Below are 27,980 nucleotides of genomic sequence, written 5' to 3'. Positions count from 1 at the left end.
TCAGGGTGCATGTACCCCTTCAAATCTGTATTTTTGTGCCCTTTGGGTAAATATCTAGTAGTCCAATTGCTGGGTGGTAGGGTAGTTCTATTTTTAACTTTCTGAGGCACCTCGTTACTGTTTTCCAGAGTGGCTGCACCAGTTTACATTCCCACCAACAGTGCAAGAAGGTACCCCTTTCTCTGCATCCTCACCAACACCTGTTGTTTCTTGTGTTGTTAATTTTAGCCATTCTGACAGGTGTGAGTGGTATATCATTGTAGTTTTGATTTGTATTTCCCTTATGATGAATGATTTTGAGCATTTTTTCATGTGTCTGTTGGCCATCTGGATGTCTTCTTTGAAAAGGTGTCTATTCATGTCTTCTGTCCATTTTTAAACTGGATTATTTGTTTTTTGGGTGTTGAGTTGTATAAGTTCTTCATACATATTTTGGATGCTAACCCTTTATCAGATATATCATTTGGAAATATCTTCTCCCATTCTGAAGGTTTCCTTTTACTTTTGTTGATTGTTTCCTTTGCTGCAGAAGCTTTTTATCTTGATGAAGTCCCAATAGATCATTTTTGCTTTTGTTTCTCTTGCTTCAGGAGACATATCTAGTAAGAAGTTGCTTTGACATTGGCTGATGTCTAAGAGGTTACTGCCTGTGTTCTTCTCTAGGATTTTGATGGCTTCCTGTATTACATTTAAGTCCTACATCCATTTTGAATTTATTTTTGTATGGTGTGAGAAAGTGGTCCAGTTTCATTCTTTTGCATGTTGCCATCCAGTTTTTCCAACACCATTTGTTGAAGAGACTGTATCAGTAGTTTTATATCAAAAAGCTTTAGTTCTAAGAGTCAACTGAATTTTTCACTGCCAAATGTTTAGCAATTTTATTAATTTTTACATATGCTTCTGGGCTATATGGAAGTTGAAACATTACCTAATTGTACCACAAAATGTATGAATCTTTCCTATAGGGAAATACTTTTTTCTGTAAATATTTTATTAATATTTTAGCCCACATCAGCCAAGAACTAAACTGCTTCATTTACTGTTTCATAGCTTTTGTATTGGTAATAGAAATAGGAATCTGTTCACTCCACGTATTTTCTTGGTTATATTAAAAAGCTCCATAATCTAGGGCAAGTTTTTGCTGGTTTTCATAATTCCACTAAACATTTCAATATTGTCTTTTATCTCCATAACATAGGAAGCATGGTTCTTATTTAACATCTGTATCTCATAATTTCAACACCTGAAACACCAATTATTCTATTTCTCTAGAGTGTCTGCTGGTCCTGTTGAATACTGTCTCCTTATGTACCTGATTCTGTTTGCTGCTGTTTCAGGCCCTCCAGTTGAAAAAAATGTAGAAATAATTTGAGGCTTACGACAATATTCTCTTTATCCAGACAGGATTTTTGTGTGGTTATTCTAAACATCTTAATTCTGGAACGACTTAATCTGTTTTCAAAGATTTATACATCTCCTATGCCACCCTCACGTCCCAAGGCAGGGATTCAGCCCCTGTGAGTGTTGGTTAACTTCTGGTCTATTCCTGCATCCAAGCCCGTTGGGCCCCAAGCCAACTGTGGGAGTTTATTTATCACACCTCTCACTTTTGACAGGCCCTGAAACTTTTCAGACAAGACTGAAACTTTTGTTCTTGTAACCTTTTGTGGCTATCAAATTTTCTGCTCGATCATCCATCATCTCAGTATTGTCTTCTAGAAACAGCAAATTTCTCAGAGGAAACACAGCCCCCCCCCCCCCACGTTCTTGGGTCATTGCTCTGAATTTTTTACTTCTCTCAAATTGTGGGCCTTTAATTCTTCACTGCATTGTAAGCTCTATGATGTCTTCATAATTTATTTTCTATTTTTTTCAATATTTCTAGTTTTCTTTATCGGGAGGTTTGGACTAACTTACCTAGTGTGCGTTACTGAAAGCGAAAATCTTAGTACTACGTCTTAACCTTTACCAACCGTTTTAAATGCAATTTATTAATTTTTCCTATTTATTCTATTTCATTTATATATTTTTATATTACAGAGAAAAGAAATGCAGTATCAGTTTAGCAGTTAATAATTATTATTATGTTATATATAATTAATAAATGCATTACAGTCAACATTAGAAGTCAGAAGCATTCCTCTCACTGATTTTCCCTTTTGCCTTATTACTGCTTTTCCCTAATTGATTTTTCAAGGGTGGCTACAACAAACAAAGAAACAAACCTCACCTGAGTCATTCTGAAACTCCTCAGGTTAGTTCTCCTCTTTACATTAATAGCTATGCTTCCTTCAATATACAGCACGTACCAGGCACTATGCCAAACACTTTAACTTTTTTTCCATATAGCCTCGAAAATAATTTGACAAATATGCTATTCTATTTTGTTGATAAAAATCTGAATCCTAGAGAAGATAAATAAGTCATATAGTTAAAAATTGTTAGCCAATGAATTTAACTCCAAGTCTGTCATTGACCAAAAACCATCCAATTGACTCCTATACAAGTTATAAACAAAGTAAGAAATAAACTATAAGCTCTGAGCAGAAAAAGAGTTTTTTTTTTTTTTATTAATAATGTTGTGATTAGTCACTGGTCTTGCTATCATTTAGGAGTCTATAATTTAGAAGAAATATATAGAAATAAGAGCTATAAATTTAGTATTCCAGATTTCATTGGTTAGATAATTTACAAAAAATGTTAACATGGTTTTAGTAGTCTTGGGTCTTTCTGGGTTCTCATAACCTTTTGGAATGAAGTAATGCACCCAACTGTAATAGGAGATATCCTAAGTTAGAGTTCCTAAACTGCTTATACTCACTGTATAGTTTTGAATTCCATAATTTTTGAAAGGTTCAACTGGAAGCCTTAGACACTAAAGAACTACAGACAAATCTGCAGCAATTATAATAGAATCCCCATTACAGTGTAACTAGCTCACCATGTCTTTGTGTTCACATGTATCCATCTCTTCCTACGACTGTGGTCAGCAGCACTGTCCTGGTTTGAGTGGGAATATTTGATTATACTGAAGGAAATGTTCACATATGACTAAATAAATTCAATTTCTTCTGGCTCCTGAATGCCATCATCCTGTGTTCTTCACCTCTTCCTCACAGCACACTGGACTTCTTGCCACATGAAAGCTAATGGATTTTGCTATTATATAGAGTTAAAGAAAAAGAAAAATTTACAGACAGATCAGAATTTAGCAGCATATCTATAAATGGTCCATGGCAACCAGGTAAGAATGACTAGTCAAGAGAGTTAAACAGAACACACTAATCAGAAGCAGCACATGAAAAAAGATAGAGCCTCTGTTTGGTCTTGAGGGTAGGTAACATCTTTTTCATATACATGCTCGGTTACAATTTCAAATTCTTTTATTATTTTTAAAAACACACACAGAAAATAGAGTTATATTAAGTGAACTATTTCCATTTTGAAGAAAGGGGAAATTGAAGATGTTAAGATGCTTTAACTTAGCAAATATTCGATAGTGACTATAAATGGTGTCTACCAACTTTATGAATTGTTCAGGAACCTCCCTGCCATTGCTCATTAGGCTTTAAATGAGTATACATTACTCAGGTATCCATCAGTGACTACTTAAATAATCATTACTTAGTGCTAATTGACTGTATTAGAGACTGTCTTTTCAGGTTGATCTAAATAAGCAGGCCAACAAGCTGCACAATTTGTTACAAGTTGATAACAGTTCATTAAGCCAGGTTCTGTGAGTTTGAAACATCCTAAATTGGGCATGTGTAACAAATTCAGCACCAACCAGAACTGGAATGCACACCCCCACCTGGTCCACTGTTGCTGATTAATACATTTCCTAGAGATTCCTACACTTCAGCATAGATCTAAATTGATTTGTTATGGATCCATAATAAGGGGAAATGAAAAAATACAGTCTTTGTGTGTATGTATAAGCCTGCTCAACAGAGGGAGGTAATGTTCCTGGGAGAAAAAAACAGAAATTGACAGGGTGCTTGCTGGATTGTCCCCTTGTATTAATTAGGGTATTTTCACCTCAATAATGAATCATTGATGTAAAGAGGGGGTTACAATAAGTCCATAAGCAGCAAAACACTAAGCTCGCTAGGAACCAAGACAGCACTCACGGATACCACCACCTCACTCCCTCTTACGAAGTCTCTTCTTCCCTTGTCGGACCCAATCATTCTCTGTCTTTTTACCTTACATTTTCTCTGATTATTTATACCCTCTGTTTCCTCATTACTCTGTCTTGCTCACGGCTGCCCCAGCCTTTCTAGCTCTAAGTCTGCTCCATGGAATTTCAGGTTCATTCCCAAGGCTAACCTAATTCCAGGAAAAGGTCTGGTTATATCAGCATACCTGGCCAGTTATAAACAGGTTGTAGTTGACTAAGGTCCCACCACTGGTTCAAGATGGAGAGTAGCAGGTGACTGGAGCTACAATAGCACGACAGGAACTGATGGGAATATGTAACACAGTTATTTTAGGTTCTCTGAATAACAGTATTCCAACTGATATCTAGGCTTCTTTTCTTTGGTCAAATTTTCATTTTTTCCTCCCTTCTTTTCAACTCCAAAACAAAAAGGATCAATGGTTTCATTCTAAGGCTTTAATTTGAAACTATATTTTTGTGGAAATATTTCTGAAATTCACATCCTGGTAAAATGCTAATTTTAAAAATTACATTATTGGTTACCTATTTCTGATCATGGCTTCAATTGTATATGATATTCTTTCTTCAGATCCTTTCCTAAGTAATTATATAATTTTCTTGACTATCTATTATATTATCATGCAACTGCATCCAGAGAGTGCTGAATTTTAGTAGTGGCTGAAAAATCTTCAGAATTGATAAAATTACCATGAGATTCTGTAGCATAAAGGTAAGATATAAATTTGGAATTATTATTATACTTACATTCATTAAATTATAACCTGAAATTATCCTGTAGATGTGAGTATTATAACACCAACAGCTAACTGAGAGACATTTCATAGGTTTGTAACAGCCACCCCATTGTAAACCTGGGTACATTCCAGAAAATCCATTCACAGCTTAATAGTATACTCTTTTCATATAGCAATACTGGTTATGTACTCCCAATGTGCACATCAAAACTAAGGGTCCCTTTGAAGTGTGGTGGTTGGGAAATCCTCTTTACGCCTCTTTGAAAAAAAAAAGACATATAAATAAGCCTCATATATTTTCCAAAATGCCAAACATATAAATTATTAGGAAGCCTGTTTCAAAAAAAAGTATAAATCAACATAGGTTAGGCTGGCTTACTACAATGCCATAAAATCAGTAGCATGCATATTTAAATTATTTAGAATTTCCAAAATTGCTCAGTAAAATCACAATTCCTAAAAAATACTGCCCAAGAAACAGAGTTTAGTTTTCAAATGTTTAAAATAATAAAAAAATATGGGTAACCATGGATTTAGATTATAATACCAGTATACTAACAATTTTATACTTTTTAGCATTAAGCTACAGTTTAAAGAGGAGGAGTTTGAATCGGTGGTAAAAAGAAATACATAGTGAGGGAAGTTCATGGTTCCAGGCAATTACTGTCATTAGGTTGTAATATCCAAAATACAGCTCCTTTTAACATATGTGTCTCTTGCTTTGTTCTCAGACAGACAATGTTGGGCACAAAATGTCTTTTCATTAAACTGTGCTGGTTCTTATGACAAGCATTAGATAAATAACAAAAACTACAAGTCTGAGTTCTCACCTATTCCTGCTTGTCCATACTTTACACGAACCTACTTCATTAATTTCCTAAGAGATGTTCTGTCTGTTTTTAGCACTTTTATAGGAGTTCTAAAAGTCTTTTCCACAATTTTTTTTTTACATAAAGTCCAATAGATAGTTTCCTATCTTGAAAATATTTCTAATATAGAATACATAAGAGGCCCTATTGCAAAGTATTAAGTGGGTTTGGGACTTAGCCTGGGTTTTAGTTTTGTGTCCACCCCTCACTGATTGTATGACCTTGAATTACCAGACCTCCTTGTGTTTCAATTTCTTCATCTTAAAACAGGAATAATAATATTATTTACAAATTGGATTCCTGTCATGATTAAATGTGATGACTTTTGGAAGGTGCTCAGCATAGCATCTGATAATAATAAGCAAATGTACGTGACTGTGGACTTTGAAAACCTTAAAGATAATGCAATTCTATAGCATACCAGGTATTTCAATGAATTACATGAAATTGTTGATGTTTAACAATCTCTGACTCATAAAAATGGCAATTCCATATATTCAACCTAATACAGAAATGTGGAACTGACATTTTGGTATTGCCACAAGTAAATAAGCATGGAATCTACTTATAATACGCCAACTATGGAACAGTAAACCTCATTCTGTAGATAAAGGAACTGGAGCTCACAAGGTCAAACTTACACTATTTCCTCCTTTCTGTACTGCCCTTTTATTCAGCCATCTAGCAACCAAGACTAAGGCTAGCTGGATATTAAAACACTTCAACACCAGCATAAACAGTCTCTGGTAACGAGTTCATTGCTGCTCTGGAAATATAAAGTGTAATATGTCATTTTTACATGTATAATAAAGGCCCTGTCACATTATGATAAGCATATCCCAGGGCAAGAGAGCAGTGCACTGTCTATTGGCAAAATTTCATTACTTTTAACTTTACGTAGCAAGAGATTTATTTTCAGAACTCTAACTTTGAAGAACTCCTCTGTTTAAAAAAATCATTTAATATTTTGAAATTCAAAATGTGCTATGTCTTTGATTGCTGTTGAAGTCACATATGGCAATTCTTTTTGACAGTTCTCTTCACCTGGCCACAGTCACTAAAGGAAAGTTGGCACTTCTCATTTGAACAAACTCCTTATGACTGGAGCAGAGACAAGACGTGGTATGGAATTAACGTCTTTTCGGACCTGGCCATTGGTACTACCAGTCTGGATCTTGAGGCTGTCGCCATTCACCATTTATATTAGTTGGCAACTTATCAAGTATTAATTGTAAAAAATGACAGGCACAGAATGATTAGTATTAAGATGGACCCACTGCCAGGAAAACTCCTGAAAGAAAGACAAAGCTTTCTTGCTAAAACATTCAAACTAGTACTGCAGAGAATATATCAGTTCATCCCCTTGGTGAATGCCATTATTACACAGGTCTTAGTTCCTGTGCATATATGTTGATTTCTCTGTCAATCTTCTTTGCTGTAAATATCTTTTCTCTCCTCTATCTTGAGTATTCCAGATGTTGGAAGCGATTTCTTTACTACCGTGTGTTACTCTTTGAGGAAAGGTAAAATAAAGAACAGGAAGAGATCTACTATTTCTGACAGTTTTAAAACCATCCCTAAATGTGAATAAAATAAATTAATCATAATCTTAATATCATTGTTTTAATCTCCTTCAGCCTTACAGGCCCTACTGATGAAAGTTCAATTTTCTTTTCTTTCTTTTTTTTTTTTTCAAAGATTTTATTTATTTCTTTGACAAAGAGAGACAAAGTGAGAGAGGAAACACAAGCAGGGGGAGTAGGAGAGGGAGAAACAGGCTTCCCGCTGAGCAGGGAGCCCGATGCGGGGCTCGATCCCAGGACCCTGGGATCATGACCAGAGCCGAAGGCAGACGCTTAACGACTGAGCCACCCAGACGTCACTCAATTTTATTTTCTAAGTAAGAAATATTTTAATGGCATATACAAGTTGTTTCTGGTGGTTTGTTGGTTTTGTATCTGGAGTTATTCAAAATTAAAATAATGAAGCATGTTTCTGTGCTTAAATCTGGCTGAAAACTCAACAGCAAAAGCATCTAAGAACACTGAAGAACTAAATGTTTTCATAAGCCATTAAAAAGATATGAAAATGGGGTTAAAGTAATGATTGGAGATTTTATGATATTATTAGGCTATAAACTCATTTTAGGAAAATATTCTGAGTTTTAAAAAATACAAAGCATGACTTTCACACACAATATTACTTTCTTTACTTTAGAATCAACAAAGAAACAGTTATTATGGAGTACTAATTGTATGAGAAAGTGTTATGGTCAAACTTCTTTTTGTGTTCATTGTCCAGAGATTGCCATCATATTTCCAGAAAAGAAATTACTTAATTTCTACATAACAAAATTAATATTCTGTAGCAAATACCTTCTACCAAAAGTTATATAAATGCTAGTATGAGAATATATTTTATAGCAGTCTATATAGGATATGATAACAAAGACACACTATAATTAAAAGATATAAAGAAGAAAAATGTTGATATTTCATATTGAAAATCTTAAAATAGTTTATAAAATTAATTCTGAAGTATATATGAAGTATATATGCATCTTTATGCTACACTTACTAAATAGAGTATATCAATGAAATTTCTAGAAATAATATTTAGATATACCTACAGGCTATAATTCTGAAAACACATAGCTCAGATATAATGGGCTCCAAATTTATCAACATGTGTGTCATTTAGATGTTTAATAGCTTATGCATTTCTAGAAAATATCAGCAACCCCAACTATATAACAAAACTAAGCATGCAGGGCGCCTGGGTGGCTCAGTCGTTAAGCATCTGCCTTCGGCTCAGGTCATGATCCCGGGGTCCTGGGATCGAGCCCCGCATCGGGCTCCCTGCTCAGCGGGAAGCCTGCTTCTCCCTCTCCCACTCCCCCTGCTTGTGTTCCTTCTCTCGCTGTGTCTCTCTCTCTGTCAAATAAATAAATAAATCTTAAAAAAAAAAAAAAACTAAGCATGCATAACTTTTTACTACATATTAAAAAATACTATTTTTAAAAAAGTCCAAACTTTAGTGTTTGTATTGTACCAAAAACTATAAAAACAAATGGAACTGAATTAGTGTAGTTAACTGCTCTGAGTCCCTTCTAAGTGATGAAGGTATTGGCACTTTTTTTTTTTAATGTTGTCTTTTGGCTACAATTTTCATTGGATTTTGTATATGGGGCTTTTGGATGCTTTTGATCTTTTATAAATCTATTTCAAAGCACCAAAAGATGTTTCCAAGGAATTGTTTTCCTGATTTCATTTAGCACCTGCAACAAAATTATAAATGCTTTAAAACAGTAGTTTGCCATAGCCTCAAGAGAAAATGGGGCTTAATTCTCATTTCATGCTTTTCACAAACCCCTTTTCTGTGTTGACAGTTATGAAACATAGGATGTGGCATCACAGGGTCAAAAAGAGAATTAAAAACAAATTTTGCTCTTGAAGACTTTATACTCTAAATGTAATGGACGCTGTGACATATTAGACAATGTCTATCCATGAAAACATACGCAAGCATGTAGTACAGAGATGGTATGTCAAAAATACAGAGAAAAATAAATAAAATAAATCAAGGTGAATCTGGCAAATAAAATGTTTTTGTGTGGCTTATACCCTCTATTGAAAGTAGAAGGGAACTTAGAAAAATGACTTAGTTTGTCCTCAAGGTTCATCTATGTTGTTGCTTATGGCAGGATTTCCTTCTTTGTTTAAGACTGAATAATATTCCAGTGTGATATATATATATATATATATGACACACACACACACACACACACACACACACAGCACATCTTCTGCATGCAGTCATCCGTCAGTGGACGACACCTTGGTTGTTTCCACATCTTGGCTATGGTGAATAATGACTCGATGAACACAGGTGGGGTGTGGGAGGGAACTATCATTTTTAGATCCTGCTTTCAATTCTTTTGGATAAATAGCCAGACGCAAGACTGGTGGATCATACGATAATTATACTTTTAATTTCTTGAGGAACCTCTGGACTGTTTTTCATACTGGATATAGCATTTTGTTAAGGAGGTAGATCTCATGTTAAATGCTCTTAGCACAATTTAGAAAAAAAGACTTAGTTGGAGATGAGAGAAGGTCTTTAAAAAGGGAATACTTTAAAAAAAGAAGAAAAGCAGATATAAAGTAATCTTATATAATTTAAGCTTTGTGTTGGTAAATTAAGGAGATATTACTCAAACACATAAAATTTCTCTTTACCTTGCCAGAATCAACATTTAATAGCTGTATTATGCTATTTCAAGTACCCAGGTGTATAGTCATACTGTTCCATCTTCCCAGACTTCTTGGCCCTGCCATCTCCATCTTGGAGTGCATGTCCACCCTCTTTCAAAGTTGACATCTTCTTTCTGAAGAACTATTCGACCTCTCTCTCTTTTATTCCTCAACCAAAATTAACCTCTCTCCATCTTTTATACTTTAACAGTATATGATCCATACTTCAATTATATTGCTTATATCACAATGAAGTTCATCATTTAATTCTTTCCTTGGTCTTCATGAAATCCTTATAAACATATTTTTTTTGAGAGAGAGAGATTAGCACACAATGAATTTATAACAAAACATGAGATTGACAGCTTGTTGAATCTGGTTAAAGTTTGAAAGACCTGGTAATTAACTTTTTGATCCACACAACTGAATATTGCCTAATCCCCCAAAATGTTACATAATGACCACATTTTTGAAACTCTAAATTAATTCTTCTTTTACTAGTAGCTATGGAAGGTGAAATATATACAACAGTTTCCAACTAAGGCATCTTTTGGCAATCTCTATGAATAAGGACTTGAATCCATGAGGTTTTCCAACAACTTGTGGCATTTATTGGCATACATACTTCAATTTAAGAGCTCTTTAAAGTTCAACATTTGATATGTATATTGAAAGTGTGTGTGTGTATATGTGTAGATTGTTTGGTTGTTTCCTTTTATAGATACCACTCTAAATGCCTTTGTTGTACAGGGTTTTCTGAAGCTACTTTTAAGTAGTTAGAATGAAATTATTCAATTACTGATACTATTAGAAATTTAATATTTTTTTTTAAAAACATGTAGTCATAATGTTTTTGAACGATGGACTGTTGTTTACTGTGAATACTGTGAAATTTACTGTATACAGGGACAACTGGCTCTGATTGGAAACTCCAGAAAGTTACTAGTAAAAGAAAATTAATAAAATGCTTTCAAAAGATTTATTTAGAACTAAATTATTCCTACCTGGAAAAAACATAAAAAGCAAAACACCTACATTTTCATGGAAATGAACAGTTTCCTGACAGAATGTCTGAAAAGGATAACTCACTTTATTACTACAGAGTCCTCCCTCCAGTTTCATCTTAATAACAATAACTCTGGAACACAAATAAATGGCCCAGAATTTACAGCCAGGTACAATTTTGGCCAAAATTAATACCTAACAAAACAACACATACTCCCATATTATTGGAGATATGACCATAGATGAGTCTAAAACTTTTAGGGGATATGGGTTATTATGCTTTTTTTTTTTTTTTTTTACTTCTAAGCTTTCTTTAGGGAGTTTTTATTTACAATTAACACTAAAAATTACAATGCACTGTTCCTTCCATCCCTCCTCCCACCTACTGATGTATCATCTAACTTTGATATAATTAAACTCCCAGCCCAAAGGTGACTGAGATGAACCCTTGCTTTCAGAGTTAAAACTTAAAAAGCCACCCCAATTATCAGACTAAATATCAAGCAATTTCTCTAAGTACAGTAGGCAGTCAGCCAAAAGCATATCATGCAAGAATTCAAGGCAGTCAGGAAAGGTCAGACCCAAGCTCAACTCTGGAAAAAGCTTAGTGGCTTTCTCCATAGCCAAGTGTGTTGCCAGATAAAAGAGGCCCAAGAAAAGTTCTCCCAGATGGGCCAGCTGAATGCCCAGATGCCATCTCTGAGACAACACATTTTAGAGCTTTGCAGTTGGATGCTTCATCAGGCAGCAGTAATCTATGAGTATAGCACAGGGCTAGAAATTCTGGACATTGGAGAGAAAAGAGGGTTAGAGCTAGGTGGGCTGAAAAATGGCAAACAGAAAAAAGAACAGAGAATAAACAAGCTAAAATTATGTTTTCTGAAAGTTTGTAATTTTGATTATGCCATTTAAAAAACAACTGAAGGCTATCAGATTTAGATTCCCAGCCGTGAAAGAATAACTGATAATAAATTGTCCCTACTACCATCAATAAATATAAATGGGCAAACAGTTACAAAAGAGCAATTTTCAGACCTTGGAAACTAGACCCAAATAGTTCATAGGATCTAGCTGAGCTAAAAAGACAGAGATTGAGTTTGGAGCTACTGAGTGACTGAAATTTGTGAGGCAAGGTCCAAAGAGAAAGAGAAAGGAGCCATCCAGAGAAGGCACTCAAGAAATCTATATAGTGCTCCCCTGAGTCTTTTTTTCTTCTTCAGATTTACTGAGGTATAACTGACAAATAGGAACTGTATATACTTAGGTTGTATGACTTGATGTTTTAATACATGTATGTATTGTGAAATCATCACCACAATCAAGCTAATTAACATATCTATCACCTTGTATGGACATAATTTTCTTTCCCTTTTTTTGTCCTGTGTGTTTGTGTTTGTGTGTGTGTGTGTGTGTGTGTGTGTGCGCGCGCACTGAGAACATTTAAGATTAACTCTCTTAGCAAATGAAAAGCATACAACACGGTATTTTTAACAATAGTCACCCATGCTGTACATTAACTCTCCAGAATGCATTCATCCTGTAACTGAAAGTTTGTCCCTTGTGATCACTATCTCCCCATTTCCCTCTCCGTCCAGGCCCTGCAATCACATTCTACTCTGCTTTTAACAATTTTTATTATTTTAAAGATTTTATTTATTTGAGAGAGAGACAGATAGTGACAGAAATAGTGAGAAAGAGAACAAGCAGGGAGGAGAGGGAGAAGCAGGTTCCCCGCTGAGCGGGGAGCCTGATGTGGGGCTCGATCCCAGGACCCTGAGATCATGACCTGAGCCAAAGGCAGACACTTAACCAACTGAGCCACCCAGGCGCCCCTGCTTTTAACTATTTTAGATTCCACATATACGTGAGATCATGTGGTTCTGGTCTTATGTATCTGGCTTTTTCACTTAGCATAAAGTCCTCCAGGTTCATCCATATTGTCTCAAGAGGGAGGATTCTTTCTTTTTTTAATGGCTGAATACTATTCCTGTGTGTGTGTGTGTGTGTGTGTGTGTGTGTGTGTGTGACTTTCTTTATACATTCATCCACTGACAAACATTTAGGTTTTCTTCTTTATCTTGGATATTGTGAATAGTGCTGCAGATATCTCTTTGAGATCCAGGTTTTCTTTCCTTGGATATATACCCAAGTGAAATTGCTAGATCTTATAATAGTTGTATATTTAATTTGGGGGGGAAACGGCATCCTGTTTTCCATAATAGTGGTACCAATTTACATTCTCACCAACAGTGTAAAAGTGTTCCCTTTTCTCCACATCTTTCTCAACAAGTTGTTATCTCTTGTCTTTTTTATAATAGACATCCTATCAGGCATGAGGTGATATCTCATGGTGGTTTTGATTGCATTTCCCTCATGATGAGTGATGTTGAGCACTTTTACATGTAGTTATCAGTTATCTGTGTCTTCTTTGGAGAAATGTCTATTCAGGTTCTTTACACATTTTTTAAATGGGTTCTTTATTTTGGAAGTTTCTTTTCATTTTTCCTTCTCTTTCTTTTTTTTTTTTTGGCTACAGAGTTGTAGGAGTTCCTTGTGTATTTTTGGATATCAACCTCTTATCAGATATATGGCTTGCAAATAATTTTTCCTATTGCATGGGCTCTTTTCACTTGATTGTTTCCACTGCTGTGCAGAAGCTTTTTAGTTTGATGCAATTCCACCTATTTTTATTTCTATTGCCTGTGCTTTTGGTGTCATATTCAAAAAATCATTGCCAAGACCAATGTCCAGAAGCTTTTTCCCTATGTTTTCTTCTGACTGTTTATAGTTTCAGGTCTTATATTTAAGTCTTCAATCCATTTTGAGTTGATTTTTTATATGGTGTGAGATAAAGTCCAATTTCATTCTTCTGCTTATGGATATCCAACTTTGTCAACACCATTTATTGAAGAGTTATCCTTTCCCCCATTGTATGTTCTAAGCACCCTTGTCAAAGATCAGTTGACCATAAATGTTGGATTTATTTCTGTGTTCTCTATTCTGTTCCACTGGCCATATGCTTGCTTTTATGCTAGTATCATACTGTTTTGACCACTGAAGCTTTGTAGTATATTTTGAAATCTGGAAGAATGATGTCTCCAGCTTTTTCTTTCTTATGATTCCTTTTGCTATTCAGGGTCTTTTGTGATTCCATATGAATTTAAGGATTACGTTTTCTACTTCTGTAAGGAAATATAATTTGGGCTATATCCTGATGCAGATATATCTCCCCCGGCAGCATCCATAATAAGCACATTCTTTTGAGTAGGAGAACTAACACGAGTGGGAGAGCAAACTTACAGAGAAGGAGAAGGTGATACCAACATGTCTCTCACTATAATACAGATATAATATAGTAGATGTTATATATCTACAGTTGTACAATATAATATACACTGTATTGTGAATGTGTGTGCCTATATCTAGAATCCACAGTATTCTACTGCATTTGTTAGATTAACCTAACAGTTTCTTGGGGAAAATATTTGTTTATAAATGATACATTAGCTTAGATTTTCAAGAAGCTTTATCCAAGAAGGAAAACAAGCACAAAAGCACTGACTACTTTTTGAGTCCTTACTTTGTGAGATATCGATGAGTGCTTAGAAACAGGTTAAACCCTAAAAATCTGATCCTAAACTCATGTGTCACAAGCTCAAAGTAACTCTTTAAAACTACCAATATGTACGCAACTATTGCTGCTTTCTAAGGCTGTAAAGAGTGGATTTTAACTTTATTTTTTCTATCATAAGTAAGCTTGAAATAAGACATTATTCTGAACACATCTTAGGCTGTTGATTCAGATGAACAAGACTAAAATGACTTCACACAACTTAAAGCCATATGAACGTGGCCAGCAAAGACGAAGTACATTTCTTTGACCTGCACCTTTCTACTTGTCAATAAACTGCATTAACTTAAAGTTTGTAGGTGAGAAGATTTTATATAGGATCTGATTAACTTATCAACTTTAATCTAGTAAATTTATAACCTGGTAAGTGGCTGAGAATTATGAACCAAAAATTCAGAGTAAATACAATATAATCTACACTCAAGAACTGGCTGTTGTAATAAAAATAGTCTAGGAATTGAAAAAATGAGAGATCGCTGTGATTTGGGTTAACCTGACAAACTTCCAAGGAAGTTAAGGATGCTGAAGGATGGATAGGGTTTTGAAGAAGAAAGAGAATAAAGAACAATAATCACATGCCTGGGGAGGAGCATAAATAAAAATATGGAAAAAAGCATGATCATTACAGGTAAGGAGAATATAGGGAAAAAGGGACTAATTGGAGTTGCTGCCTCCTGCTGAGATCCATTGGGATTTATGGTGAGGAGGTGAGACAGCCAGCTCATGAAGCTGCATGGTGAAAGGAGTCTAGATTTAATAGACACAGTAAATAATAGAAGAAAACAAGTGATTTAGGAAGATTAGTCTGACATTGATAAGCAACCATTAACACCAGAGGCAATATCCAGAAATGAATTCCAAACCCACAAAATGCACCAAACCCAGAATTCTTTTTAATGTTACTAAGGCAGATCATACACTTAAACAGAAAGTATGATATATGCTAAATGTGGACGTATTCATTTTCTTTTACAACATGGAGCACTACCAGGTATAAGAACACATAATAATTATGGATATTTCTTGAAGAAATAATTTTTATTAAAATCTGGGTCCATGTATGATATATATTAGAATGTCTCAGAGATTCCAGATGGGGAAGGTTAGGTAAGGAATGTTAATAAATAAGATAAAAGCTTACAGATTTCACTTTACTTTAAAACAAAGACATTCAAAGAGGTATATGTAAATGGGCATCATGTCACATTGGTTTACATTATGATTTTGAAAATCAACCTGTGAAGAAATGTTGAGGAAGACTGCATAAAGGACAGTTTGACATCGGTCTGGAGTCACACAGGCTGAGTTCATGTTATGGAACTACCATAACCTTAGTCACATTAACCTTTCTACCCATCATTTCATATTTTTAGAATATAAAGAGCTGAGGGCATTAAATCAGATAAGATAAAACTCAGTAAGTATTAGTTGCCATCATCATCATTATCATCATGGAGAATATATTTATTTTAATTTGGTCCTTACTACTGGTAATTTACTGGAAAATATTATATTTTAAGAGTACCATAAGAAGAAATGGCAGATCATGGCTTATACTTTCCCTTTTTTCTGATTCCTTTGAATTAGCATTTCCTGGTTCCTTTGAATTAACATTAACTTTTTCTGATTCTTTTGAATTAACATTTGAAATCAAATGTCCCAGAGTTGTTCTATATTAAAAGGAAACCATGTAAACTATTTTTTTTCTAATTACATTATTTCAAAATATACCTGTAAGATACTATCACTATGACCCTCGGTTGGAGCTAATCTTTTATGATAGTTACTATTAAAGAGGTGATTGAAATAAATTACTTTGCAGAGGAAAATACTGTAAATGCTGCCTTTATATTGGTTAAAAGAATGGAGAATATTATTTTTAAAAAGAACCTTAAAAATGCTTAAGGAAAGCTTTCCCCTCCTTGCATGCATATATCCTAATGGATTAAGAAATTCTGAGCAAGGCATTGTTTTCAGAAGTGAATACATTTAGCTTAATCACCAGTGGAATTTTCATTTCAACGATCAGTTGAATAACAAATATACAACAAGAGCATAAATAGAACTGTCAGAATTTAATTGCTCATTGTACAATGTTTTTAGATAGACTTAAGAAAAAAAGGAAGGCACAAAATCAGTTAAGCCTCCACACCAAAGCACTGGGAGAGATTTTTTTTTCAAGTGTTGTAGAAAGAATAAGTCTTCTTCAAAAATGTTTTAGGACAAGAGTCTCAGAACTCTGAGATTCAAAGGAGAAAAAGGATAATACAATTGTAGCACAGGGAAGTAGCAACAAAATAATAAATTTTCACCATATTTCCAGCTGTAAATATTTTTTTATTTCTTCCATCTTGGATCATCTCAAAAAAAATCCTATGTATTAGTGCAGGAAAGATTTTCTCATTTTAGATTGAAAACCTATTTCTTTCTTTAGAAACAAACCCAGCTGGCAGGAGTTTCTTGCAGAGAAGCGAACCTTGTACCATTTAATCTACTTATGAATTATCAGAAACCTTCTGATAGTTTTGAAGAAATTAAACGCAATAAAGGTACTTCATATAGCCCACTGATGTTTAAAGATTTTATAAAACATGCTTAGAGTGTGGGTTATTTTCTTTCTTAACATGACCTAATGACTTAATACATCTGGTTTCTTCGAAGAGAGAGATGAAGGAAGAAAGAACAAAGGAAGGAAGGGGGGGTGATAAGGGAGGGCGTGAAACTTCTATTTGGCATAATACAAATACGAACCTAAGTTGGAAATTCCTGAATCCAGATGTGATAGTAAAAATGGAAGCCTTATCTAATAATCTGTCCAACAGTGGGAACAAGTTTATAGCTTACAGAGCACTTCTGCATACATGATCCCACTTAATCCTCCCCAAATTTTAGAAGATAAATATGATTTTCACTTCAGAGGAAAGGGCTCTCTGTCCAAGGCCATGTATTTCACAGATGGTAGAGCAAGGTGAAAACTTAAGAATTTTGACTCTATTTTCAGACAGCTTTCCACTTCACTTCATCCTCAGAGCAACTCTATAATCTTTTTTTTTAATTTTTAATTTTTTTTTGAAGGGGTAAGGAGGTTCTTCCTATCATAGATAACATCTGGTCACTATCACACTATCAAAGTCCCAAATTGTGTGTGCGTGTGTGTGTGTGTGTGTTGTTGTTGTATTATTATGTCAGAGATCATATAACCTTAAATTCATGCTTTCTAGGAGCAAGGTGCATGTACTGTTGACAACTTGAAAAGCTAAAGGATAGCAGCACAGAATTTGGAGAGAAATAAAAATGAACTTAAGAGAGTTTTTTCTCCACTGAAAATTACGTGATGATATTCTATGCCCAAATATGTTTACAGTTCACAACTGTACTTACAGTTGTGCTTACATGCATTAAATGCCCACCCAATGTTGCACCAGAGATTTGGGATTTGGACACAGAAGTGTTATAATTTATCAAATACTTCTTATATGGCAGGCATTTTGCTCTACACTGCACATTCACTGTATCATTTAACCCCATCAACAATCAGCCCTGACTGGAATAATTACCTCTGTATTAAATGTAAGGAAAATAAAAGTTAGTAGACTTGCCCTCAGTCGCACAGCTACTTATGTGGTGCCAGGAGTGAAACGGAAGTCAGCCTGGCTCCAAAGCCATGTACTTTGCCCCTCTTTCAAGCTGTCTTCAACCTCAGTCAGCTACCAAAGCTTCAATTTAAAAGCACATATGAATGTCCCCCCCTTCCCAAACAAAATGGTTTTTCCCATATAAGTGGAAATTCCTCTAAGAGCTAGATTTAAAAAATTCATCCTCAGAATTCCTCTTCTATAAAAATCAAGATATTAAAGATTTCCTTCTTGTATGTATTTTCCTCAGCTGTGTATGTTTTTGATTATTTTTGCAGTGCTAGTCATTGCTATTAGCAATACTAAGAAAAAAAAAAAAAGAAATACTGAGGAAAAGAATACAAGATTTAGTTGAGTTAAAGGCAGTGTAGAGACAACCTAAGCTAGGGGTAATGAGAACTCAGACCAGAGATTTCCCCTCCAGGATGCATAGCAGGAGAACTGAGTCATGTTTTAGAAGGGCTGACAGCAGGTGCTTTGGTGGGAAGTTATTGTGGCATAACTAAGTCTTAATAAACCTGGGTACTGAGAAGGGAATTTGAGATATGCACACTCAGCTATGCCAGCTAGGTTATGTAAAGGTTACTCAAAGTGCTTTGCATAGCAAGCATCCAAGATACTCAGTCTATTTAGGATCATAGTGGCACCCTAGAGACAAGAGTTAATATCCCTGAGTCATGAAACCAGAAAGACGCTGAATATTTGAATGGAGGAAAAATTACAGTGTTAAAATGCTTCTCAGTATGCAGCAAAGCAAAATGAATTTACAAGAATCTAGTTGGGACTGAAGCAAGGGCAGTGGTGTAGGGAATGAGGGCAGGCAGGAATGCCAAAATTTCTTGTTAATGAAGGATGTAGAAGCTGAAGTTAATTGTAGAGTACCAATTATTTCTAACTTAACACATAAAATATAGCATGTTTATAGTCTTAATATGTAATTGTTACTTCTTTGAAGATGAAAAAAATGATTTATGATGGTTTTCTCAATCAGACCCCTCCCCACTATTCCTCACACACTCTTGAATTAACCAATGGCAAAAATTCACATAGCAATTATCAGAACCAACTCCAGCCAGATTGGGAAGTGCAACTTAATTGCCTAACACTGCACTGGAAGATGGTTCACTGGGCTTTGGGAAGGAGTTCACACCTTTTCTAAAGAGTCAAGGAAATACCATGAAAAAGGAATAATTATTTTTTAACCATAGAGTTATCATATTATGTAATTTTAAATCCTGAGAAAGACAGGACCAGGGAAGGAAATATTATAATCTATAGTGAGAACACATTATCAAGTATTCAGATAAGACTAAACGTGACCAACTAAAATTTTACAAGGAATACTCAATGGGGAAAAGATGGTCTCTTCAAAAAATGGTGGTGGGAAAACTGGATATTGACATGAAAAAAGAGTAAAACTGGACCTCAATCTTACATTATTCACAAAAATTACCTTGAAATAGATAAAAGACTTAAATGTAAGATTTGAAACTATAAACTTCTGCAAAAAACAGAGGAAATCTCCTTGATACTGGTCTCGGCAATGATTTTTTTAGTATAACACCCAAAGCATAGACAACAAAAACAAAAATAAATAACTGGGGCTACATCAAACGAAATAGCTTCTGCACGGCAAAAAAAACAATCAACAAAATGAAAATTCAACCTATGGAATGGAAGACAATATTTGCAAACCATCCATCTGATAAGGGGTTAGTATCTAGAATATAAGGAACTCATACAAGTCAGGAGCAAACAAAGAGTCCTATTAAAAATGGGCAGAGGAACTGAACATTTTTTCAAAGAAGACATACAAATGGCCAACAGGCATATGAAAAGGTGTCCAATATCACTAATCATCAGGGAAACAAATCAAAACCAAAATGAGGGGGCACCTGGGTAGCTGAGTCAGTTAAGTGTCTGCCTTTGGCTTAGGTCATGATCTCAGGGTCCTGGGATTGAGCCCCACATCTGGCTCCCTGCCTGCTTCACCCTCCCTCTGTGCCTCTCCCTGCTCATCCTTACTCTCTCTCTCTCAGATAAATAAATAAAATCTTTAAAAAAAAACAACAAAAAATGATATATCATCACCAACCTCTTAGGATGTCTATTATCAAAAAGACAAGAGACAACAAGTGCTGGTGAGGATGTGGAGAAAAGGGAAACTTGTGCACTATTAGTGGAAGTGCAAATTGGTACAGCCACTATGGAAAATAACATGGAGATTCCTCAAAAATACGGAAACTACCATATGATCCAGCAATCCCACTTCTGGGTGTGTATCTGAAGGGAATGCAATCACAAAGATAGATATATATATCTCAAAGAGATATCTGTTCGCTGCAGCATTATTCATAATAGTCAAGACATGAAAACAACCTAACTGTACATCAGTGAATGAATGGATAAAGAGAATGTGACACACACACACACACACACACACACACACTCTTTTGTTCTCTCTCTCTAGAATATTATTTAGCCATAAAAAAGGAAATCCAAACGCGGCGGCGATGTCCGCGAGCCAGGCGAGTGCCGCGGCGGCAGCGGCGGGGCCTCGCACGCGGCAGGGCGCCCTGGCCTTCGGCCTCCCTCCGGTTCCCAGGGAGCGAACTGGCGGCCAGCGCGGGAGCAGCAGCAGCAGAGGCGGAGGCTCCGGCGCGTCTCTCGCCTCCCCTTCAGCCTGAGCCGGGGGAGGCCGGGCGGCCCGGGTGGCTGGAGGGGGGTCCGCTGCCCAAGAATGGGAATTCTCTTCACCAGGATATGGAGACTATTCAATCACCAGGAGCACAAAGTTATCATTGTTGGGCTGGATAATGCAGGGAAAACTACCATCCTTTACCAATTTTCTATGAATGAAGTTGTACATACATCACCTACAATAGGAAGTAATGTAGAAGAAATCGTGATTAATAATACACGTTTTCTAATGTGGGATATTGGTGGCCAAGAATCTCTTCGTTCTTCTTGGAACACTTACTATACTAACACAGAGTTTGTAATAGTTGTTGTGGACAGTACAGACAGAGAAAGGATTTCTGTAACTAGAGAAGAACTCTATAAAATGTTAGCCCATGAGGACCTACGGAAAGCTGGATTGCTGATTTTTGCTAATAAACAAGATGCTAAAGAATGCATGACTGTAGCAGAAATCTCCCAGTTTTTGAAACTAACTTCTATTAAAGATCACCAGTGGCATATCCAGGCATGCTGTGCTCTTACTGGCGAGGGATTATGCCAAGGACTTGAATGGATGATGTCACGACTTAAGATTAGATGATCTCTACTGACCTCTTCTCACAGACTTTGTATAAACGAAGTGCTGGACTTTACCTGAAAGCTGCAAAAATTAATGGTTTAGATATATTTATAATAAACGGATTTAAACTTTTTTCTATAAGAAGAAAAATTAAGACCACTTGTTTGAAAACAAAGATGAAGTCTCACTTTCCAATCTGCTTTCTCATTAGTTCCTTCCAAAGCAAGGTCTTTAAAGCTGTGATTGCTATTTTTTTCATAATGAATCCTCTCAGGACACTGTATAGCCTGTGGTAAGTACAAAGGGAGAGGAAGACATTTTTCACTTTAAGAGCTTTATTGTCAGTATAACCCTCCCTAGTTGAATGTTATTCTCTTCGTGCTCCATTAAGTCAAAATACAAATCAGCACAGATACTCAGTTTCCAATTAATGTTAATTATGAAAAGTATTTTGCATAAGGTTGTGTATGTATTGTGTATATACCTCAAATTCAAGTTTATGGCTTTGATTATGTTCTAAAGAAAAGCAAATAACACAAAAAATAATAATATCCTTTGTTAATAACCATAATGAGATGAGTACTGGCATTGGTGTTAAGTGCCATTTTGTGCTTTGCCCCTGTGTTTTCTGTATTGTACTGACCAATCCCCAAAATCATTGAGCTGCTCTTAAAAAAAAAAGAAAGAAAAAAAGAAGCTCAACAGCGTGTACCTATTTTTTGTTGATCAAATTACATACATGAAAACATGTAATCCAACGGAGTGGAGTCTCTGCAGATTTTTGGCTTAGTATTATGAATGGACAGAATTTCATGTTGAGCAATTACCAGATTGTTTCCTTTATTGGATCTGTGCCGTCTAATTTCTAAATTCTCTAAATGAGAAAATTGTTAATCCATTAATCAATCATTAATTGTGATTAAAATTATCAAGTTATTTTTTTTCCAACATTAATGGGAAGCTGTTGTGTAAAATATGTCTACCCAGAGAAGTATCACCCTATAAATATTAATCAAATAATATACCTAGAGTCTTCTTAGGTATTGAATTATATGTCAATCATTTAAAGGGAGTTTGAGATGAAAAGCTTATTTTTTAAACAACAAAGGTTATTTCTTAATTTGAAAATTTCTCATTTTAAGAATTGGGATAGTTTGAGATTTTTTGTTTCTATATGTTTTCTTTTATCTTCCTAACACCACATGAATGCATTAACGATTATAAAATACAAACTTTTTTAATGCTTTTAAGAATTTGATTTAAAAGTTGATCAACATGATATATTATTTTTACAAAGAAGTAACTTGGCCCCAAATATCTTATGTTTGCTTAGGATATTTTTTTTTCACTGAAAATGGAAAGATATGAAGGTTGAAGGTATTTCTGTTGTAATTGTAAACAAACTTATCCTAAATGTGTTCAAACATATTTTTGGGTACTCTCTTTGTATATGTTTCATGCCCTGAAAATCTGAAGGCTGATCCAAACTGGCATGTTTTAGAATATTGAAGAAAAAAAATAACTACTTTTAATACCAGCCTTTTAGATTTCATGCAGATTTTGATGAGGAATAATAGTATATACCGCAAGCATTGACAAAACTTTGGAAGTTTCTTTCTGTAAAATATACTCAATATCTAAATCCAAGTCAGGCATGGGAGATCAGTGTTTAACAGTGGATGTTTTGTGTTTTATATTTATATTACAATGTTCATAATGCAAGTATAACATTTTAATATTTGTCAACTTGCTTTTACAAAAGTAAATTCTAAATTACTAAGTTTTATTTGTTCATATGTTCTCATACTTTTTCAAATCACTATTAGGAATTACTTGTTTTATATTAAAAACTCCCTTAAAAACCCAAATCTATTTTGCAGATGTTGCATTTTCATCAGAGATAAATATTCTGTAAAGTAGTCCAGCAAATTCACATCTTTTACCCTTTTTATCTTTTCGCTTGAATAGTCATGGCTTAGTCCTGTGGGTTGCTGCCGCGTCAGTTCAGTGCTATCCCAGCACCTGCCCTTCTCGTCAGGGTGTTGGCTAAAATTTGTCCTTAGCTGGATGTTTAAAGCACGCACTACATTGTTACAGTTGGTTTAGTGTGGTAGGTGACTGACATGGCATCATGAGAATGCATGAAATCTTATACCACATTTACAAAACATGATTTTTTGTTACATTCTACCATTCTAGGCTAAACATTAGAAATAAGGTTGTACCTATACACTTGTACATAAAACCAAAATTACAATGACAAAAAAATTTTAATTCATGTATGAATATACATCAAGATAATTTTAACAGTATTATTTCCAAATATGATGGAGAGCCTCATGAGTAGTCATACTGGCAATTTATATGCAGTTTAAATAGAAGTAAGTGAAGGGCAGTGCTTTTGGTTTTTAATATGCTACTTTTGGGTGTAAACAACCATCTTGTTTAGAGTCATTGTGCTCACCTTTGAAAAGAAAAAAGCTTCATACCTCTGTACATGTGGCTGGATTTGAATATCCCTGTTTGATATTAATTTTGAAAGTCATATAATTATTCTTGATATCTTGGTAAAAGTAACCATATGCTATAAGCATTTAAATATGTTTAATTTTGTGATAATAGCATTTATAGAGTATATCTTACACATTATATTGAGGAGTCTAGTTAGAAAGTTTTCAGTTCTATCTTCTTTGGCTCTTATAATGGGCAAAGAATACAGTGAAGGCAGGTGGTTTGGGGGGCAGGGGGAAGTGGGTATGGGATATGACGTTTTGCCTTAAGAATAAAAAAAAGTGCTTTAGCACTGCTGGCTGGCACTTTTAATGCAGATAGTTAAAGTGATTTTAGAAGTGTGGCGTGAAATAGAAGAGTTTGTTTTCTGGCCTTTAAGAAGTGCCTAGTAGGTAGTTACAGAAAAGTACAGGGAGCTTGAGGAAAGGCAGGAAGTCCCTGAGATACTCTTTTCTTTTTTGTCTCAGTGTAGGCACTTTACATTTCTTGCTATGACCACAGCAACCACATACAGTACAGACAACCTCAAAATCTGTTTATATTAGTGTAAATAGAAAAACTGTAAACAACTAGATTTCTAGTTTTCTCTGCAGGCATTTTTGGGAATGTATCTGTAGTGTGTTCTACTTTGTATCTAGAGGATAACAGCACATCCCAGATTTTTCTGTGGACTTTGGGGTCATCTTCTCTGTTACCCAGTTGTATCCTGTCATCAGTCCCTCTTTCAAAGCTGGGTAGAGACAAGGTTTCTTTGCATGACTTATCTTTGACCCCTCCCAACTGTCCAAATATCTAGAACTTCTTGCTGCAGATCAGCTTTCCCATAGCTCAGCCATCCCTTGCTCCCCTGTATCTTCATTCACCATCAGTGAAGGTATGTTACTCAATCCTGGAGGTATTCTAAACTTTGCCTTAAAGCCATCATTCCCCAAACCACCAGTTTCTAAGTAGGTTCTCTAGTTCTTTGCTATCTCCCCACCACTGGCTTGATTTATCAATTTGTACTTTGCTCATTAGAGAGTATTGTCAGGGTTGTTGAGTACATCAGAAGACTGGCTTGCTGTATGTACAGCATGTAAATGCCAGTAGTAAGATCCTTTATACTATATTTAACATATTAATGTTTCTTAGTTTTAGCTTCCTATGCTGAAAAGTAGATTCAGAAAGATAACAGAACTACCTAGACTTTGCCAGCTCCTTAAGCTGCTAGTTAGGCATGGAAGGGATGAAGTTACGTGTATTTTATCTTCCCATTACCAACAATGGATTGCGTTTTGGAGGATACCTGTGCAAACAACTTGAGTTAGAAGAAGATGCCAAACCAAATTTATATGTAGTGTTTACCCCAAAGACATCCTTAAAACCATTGCCCACATTCTATTTTTTTCCTCATAGTTACGTAAAGAACACAAATAAACATTAGATGTCTAAAGGAATTAGTAATGAGAAGCCTATCTTTGCAAAATAAACCTGTTGAAATAGGCTTTAAAAGACATCAAAGTCAGCCATCATGTGTTGATTCTGTACAGATGTAGATACAATATAGAAAGTACCAATTTAAAGTTCACCCTATACAAAAATAGAACTTCTATCTCATGCTCCCTCAAAGAATGTGTGATAGTTTTAAGACCATATTGGTGAAATAAAGGAAAAAAAAATTTTAAACTTTGGATGCTAAAAAAGAATTACTGTTTCTATTAAACCCTAAAGTGATGTGTGGAATTGTGAAGAAATTGTGACAGGATACAGTTGGGTTAATTATGCAATTTTTTAAATCAATTGTCTAGTCGTTATGTATTGTTCTTAAAACTAAACTCTGTGGTCTTGCCTGCTAGATATGTTGTTCTTTGAAAGAAGATTCCCATAGTCTATACCCAAGAAGTGCCTAAAATTAATTTGTGTGGGATTTTAAGTCCATCTAATAAAGTATCTGTGTTTTCTATGGTATTATATGTGCTTGGTGTACTGGTGACAAAGCCCTGAGAATTTCTAAGTCACAGTTTGTGCTTTATTTGAGTAAAAAAAAAAAAAAAACAACAAAAACAGAAGAAACCTAGATAACAAACCATAGTTTAGGAAACATGAGCAAAACCATTTTTTCTCTTTTCCTAATAAAAATACTCTGTTGCCCTTTTGCTAAGTTAGAGGCTAGAAAACTGAACCCTGTTTCTGTTTTTTAAAAAATAGTTTTCACACACAGAAAATTATATTGTATGTTTTAAAACCTTAGTGAAACTTTATCGCTTATTTAAGAGTAGCCTCTTAACTCTTCTCATACTTAGTGGTTAGTAATTCTGATCATATTGTTTAGATCTTGATCCATTTTGTGTGTGTGCATGCCCAAATCCTTCCTCTTTGTTTAGATTCTACTTACAAACTAAAATATTAGATAGACTCCTATTATGTTTCTCATATTTCCCTTCTTCCCTCCCTCCCTCCCTTCCTTTTTTTCTGACCATAGAGTGTGACTCTAAATTCTGGGGGCAGAGACTTGACTGTATTTTCAGTGATTTACAGTTACATTGTGTTAATATTTTAGATCATCTTGCATGCAAAGTGAAATGTGTACATGATTTTAAATAATTGTATACTGTTCTCTTCTCCAAAACCTCTTACGTTGGTGATACACAGAACTCCTCTAATTATTTTTGCTTGAACTAGTCATTGAGATTGGATAGCCTTTTCTTAGATTATGTCCCTCTGTGGTTTTTTTGAGAGGAGGTGATACCTGCAGAGCACTTTTAAAAATCTTTTCTGGGTTAATTAAGTTCAAGATAACACATTGAGGAGGAAGCTCTAATTATGTCTAAGCAGGGCTCTTTTGGTTGCTAGAGATGAGAAAAATGTATACTAATTTTAATTTGTGCTTAAAATACATCTTACTAACAGTATTGATTTTAAATATGACAAATTCTTGAAGATAGTCTTCCTTCTTTATCGTATTTTCCTAGAGAAACCTACATGAAAATGTGTTCCAAGTAGTCTGTTTGTATAACTGCCCCTCGCAAATTGAGCTCTATGTATATTGACATAGTTGAAACCACATTTAATACAAGAAGGAATTAGGAAAAACCTCTGAAAGTTTTTAGGTTTGTTGTATTGGAATTTCTAAGATGATAAAAGGTTTTGAGTCAAGCTTTGTATGCACGAAGAGGCAGAAAAATCTGTCTTCTCTCTTTATCTTTTTTTGAACTTGTGTTTCTCTGTATCATAAGAAAATTTTACCCTCAAGGAATATTCCAAAAAGTAAGGATCTTAGAGCACTTGGGTGCTTTTATAGTTCATCGCTGCTGATGTGTTAGACACCTAGGGAAATAACGTTTCAGGTCTTTCTTGACAAGACAACTTCATGGATGGCTGGAGAATATTTCTGTTTTTGCAGAGGTTGGGAGGGAATGGGCAGATTGGAATAGGGACCTCTCCATTGGTAAAGCAGTCTTATCAGCTGCTTTGCAGATGTGTTACTTCATTATACTTATAACAGTGTTTTTATGTCCATAACTCACTAAACTGTCAAGCTCCAGAAATGTAAGATATTGGTCAGGTGACCAGTGGTAGGGCCTTGTTTATTAAGAAATAAAGGAATTATGTCAAGATATGTTTGGGGGGAAATGAAAAATAAGTAAGGTTTTACTGGTGAATTTCCATGTTTAATATGTATATTAACTTTTTTTTTTTTTAAGTTGCATGTTAACCTGGGATAAAGTGTTGTCTCTGCTTTATGCTTTGAGTAAAAAAAAAAAAAAATGGGTTAAATTGTTACTATTATGTACTATTACATATACCTTTTCTTTTAGAAGGGGTTAATTATAATTATTATTCACAAAAAAAAAAAAAAAAAAAGGAAATCCAGGGGCTCCTGGGTGGCTCAGTCATTAAGCGTCTGCCTTCTGCTCAGCTCAT

The 27,980-nt window shown here is 35.0% G+C and overlaps 2 protein-coding genes across 9 annotated transcripts in view; one reads left to right on the top strand and one right to left on the bottom strand.

Moving 5' to 3' along the window:
* The window catches only part of LINGO2 (leucine rich repeat and Ig domain containing 2), a 1,236,800-nt gene that overhangs the window by 1,076,037 nt on the left and 132,783 nt on the right, over positions 1-27,980 (bottom strand). The gene's annotated exons all lie outside the window — the stretch shown is intronic.
* Positions 20,793-26,122, top strand: LOC116625225 (ADP-ribosylation factor-like protein 5A). The gene has a single exon (XM_032393649.1). It carries the CDS (start codon positions 21,048-21,050, stop codon positions 21,585-21,587), a length of 540 nt encoding a protein of 179 aa, XP_032249540.1. The 5' UTR covers positions 20,793-21,047; the 3' UTR covers positions 21,588-26,122.

The sequence above is a fragment of the Phoca vitulina genome, unplaced genomic scaffold (assembly GCF_004348235.1).
Source record: "Phoca vitulina isolate PV1807 unplaced genomic scaffold, GSC_HSeal_1.0 scaffold75, whole genome shotgun sequence".
Classification (NCBI taxonomy): Eukaryota; Metazoa; Chordata; class Mammalia; order Carnivora; family Phocidae; genus Phoca; species Phoca vitulina.
The sequence above is the reverse complement of the archived record's forward strand: the minus strand, read 5'-3'. Positions and strand labels throughout refer to the sequence as shown.